Raw genomic sequence first — 2,617 nt, 5'->3', positions numbered from 1 at the left:
GATATTTGTGCATGTACCATTACTTAGTCTATGAATTGTATTAATGGCCCATTAACTCTCACTTTGGAAGAGTTATGGAAAGGTCAAAAAATTCTACACATATTGATGTAATGTGCATTATCGCTATCATAAGGTTTGTGCTTTTACTTAATATATGTAAGATAATGAATGTTGATGTAATGTGAATGTAAGTGTTGTAACTAGTCTAGTGATACTTGAGCTTATTCTTTATCCCAAAATCCACATTTGATGTCATTATGTGATGAAATCCTTATGTTGGGTTTTCATGCTTTATGTTAAGATATTGCTTAAGAACAAAGACAAATGCACAAATTTTAGAAGTTACACGAACAAAAAAGAGCATCCCCATTATGAAAAAAAAACTCTTCATAAATTTAGTGAGTGACCCTATAAGATTGTTTATAACTTGATACAATGTAAAATCGATATTGACATGTTCCATAGTATAAGGTAGTGAATACAAGCATATATAGATTTCTATAAAGAACATGTTAGAGCTATACCCCTTCTCTTATATGGGAGATGAATATAGAATGTGCGACGAACCTAGAAGAACATCCAAAGTGTGAGACGAAAGATGTACCAGAAAATGTTCCTGGAAGTAACAATGACGGACAAGGATGTTGAGAGAGAAGGAACAAAAAACTGATTTGAGTAAACAGAAGGAAAACAAGCAGAGTCGAGACCTTAACTAAGGGATGAAAAAGCAAAATAAGCTGGCTTTCTTTTAAAGTCATTAATTTGTTATGTCTATGTGAATCTTGTTTTCCTTGTACTCTTATTGTGTGTTCATTTAAAAGAGTTTGTTCTTGAAAGATTAGGTATACAAATGGGGCTTTTGAGGGGATAGAAGATCACTACTTGAAAATATAGCCTAGGAGAAGGGTCTCAAAAGCGAGAAAGCATCGAAAACGCAGGTGCACCAGAGCGGATAAAAGGGCTATATGCGCCGGGACCCGGCCTCGTTTCTAGTTCCCCACCGCAACCCAAGGATGCGTGGAGACGATGGCCTAGGGTAAACTTGGGTGCCGCGTGTGTAACGAATTGACGACTGGGCTCATACGCACCCGGCCCTGGGGTTTGAGAGTGCCAATGTGAAACTCCGGTTCGGCCCCCTAGAGACATTGCGGGCCCGTCTGGCTTCGTGACCACATTATAGGCTCCCGGTCCCGGACCACATCTCGTGTTCATACCGTTCCGGCTGTCGAACCGCCAATGTAGCGAATGGGAGGGCCCGCCTGGCTTGCTTACGTATTCGTAGCTCCCGGGCCCCGGTCCCATCGCGCGCTTGCCACCTGGCACCCTCATCCCGAATGTAAAGCTCAAGCTGCTGCTCCGGCCGCTTCCGCAGCTGGTGGCCGTGCCTCTCGTGTAATACTGCCCTGGCCCCGGTGACCTCGACCGGTCGGCCGCATTCGCTTGATCTATGAGCTTCGTTCCGAAGCTGAATGCGGGTGAGTCGGGCCGAGTGCGGAGATTGTAGCGGCCGGGGCCCGGTGTTTCGCCTGCCTTGGTCGGTGGTGGCCCGACCTTCGCCAAGAGGCTGAAGGATGGCCCTTCTAGGGTTGTCGGGAGGGAGTAGCTCCCGGGGCCGGGGGCTTGATCCTTGGTCCGGTCCACGGCCTTGCTGGTGATAGAGAATGCGGGCGAGGAAGGCCGGGATGTCGAGGCGGCCGGGTTATTGTATGCCCCTGGGCCGGGCGTGCTTTCGATGCGAGCGGTCTGAAGCCGGCTGAGGAGGCTGAATGCCGGTCCCGCGGGTTTGTTGACGTGGTGGTAATCCCCGGGCCCGGGGCTAGCCGATCGGCGGCACGCGGGGATCCGGGCGGCTAATGAGAATGCAGGGCCGTAGACACCATTGCTCTTGTGGTACGCACCAGGCCCCGGGGTGTCGGAGCGCTTCGAGCCGTCGGATTCTCTACCGCTGATCGAGAAGGAAGGTCCGAGCAACGAGCCACGGAGGGAGTATGCGCCTGGGCCCGGGGTGTAAGCCGAGTCTTTGAGGGAGGTCGGGAGTTGCGAGCCGAAGGAGAAAGAAGGGGGCGATGGCCGGGTGAAGCGAGCGTTTATGTTGTAAGAAGCGGGCCCGGGTTGGGAGTCTTTGCCATAGAAGGAGCGACGAGCGGGGGAGATGTGTCCGACCGCCCGGATGAGGCGTCCGGGCATTGGTCCCGATGAGGTTGTAGTAGGCTGTTGCCGATCGCCATTGTATCGATTTCCGGCCCCATCAGACGCTTTCACACCTGATGACCTGATGGCCGGGTCACCAGGGTGCATGTGCCGGCCCGATATGGGCGGCAACGATCGGACCGCAGAACTCGCTGAATTCTCCCTCACTCCCTGGTCCTTGTCTCCATCACTTATCTGCTTATGGGCCATGATTACTATGTTAGAACTTTATCTTCTTCTCTTCTATATCTTTCTCTGTCTCCTTCTATGCTATGTAAGGCATCGTTTCGCTGGTTGTCATGATCAAGCTATCTTCCATGATATGATCATGCGCATCATCACCATCTCCATCATCATCATTATCATCATGCGAGCTCCTTTCTGATAAAAAAAATCTATCTATATATATAAGGGCCAGAAACTAACC

At 50.1% G+C, this 2,617-nt stretch overlaps 1 protein-coding gene across 1 annotated transcript; it reads right to left on the bottom strand.

The window, feature by feature from the left end:
• Positions 1-770: 770 nt before the first annotated feature.
• LOC147864749 (uncharacterized) lies at positions 771-2,400 on the bottom strand. The gene has a single exon (XM_087318576.1). It carries the CDS (start codon positions 2,398-2,400, stop codon positions 910-912), a length of 1,491 nt encoding a protein of 496 aa, XP_087174702.1. The 3' UTR covers positions 771-909.
• Positions 2,401-2,617: the final 217 nt, after the last annotated feature.

The sequence above is a fragment of the Azolla caroliniana genome, unplaced genomic scaffold, assembly GCF_043228905.1.
Source record: "Azolla caroliniana isolate FFs.n. ecotype wild unplaced genomic scaffold, voAzoCaro1.0.p SCAF_4, whole genome shotgun sequence".
In the NCBI taxonomy this organism is placed as follows: Eukaryota; Viridiplantae; Streptophyta; class Polypodiopsida; order Salviniales; family Salviniaceae; genus Azolla; species Azolla caroliniana.
The sequence above is the reverse complement of the archived record's forward strand: the minus strand, read 5'-3'. Positions and strand labels throughout refer to the sequence as shown.

Bases quoted from the DNA above. Each gene is read 5' to 3' on its own strand.
- LOC147864749 (XM_087318576.1), bottom strand. From the start codon at position 2,400: ATGGCCCATAAGCAGATAAGTGATGGAGACAAGGACCAGGGAGTGAGG.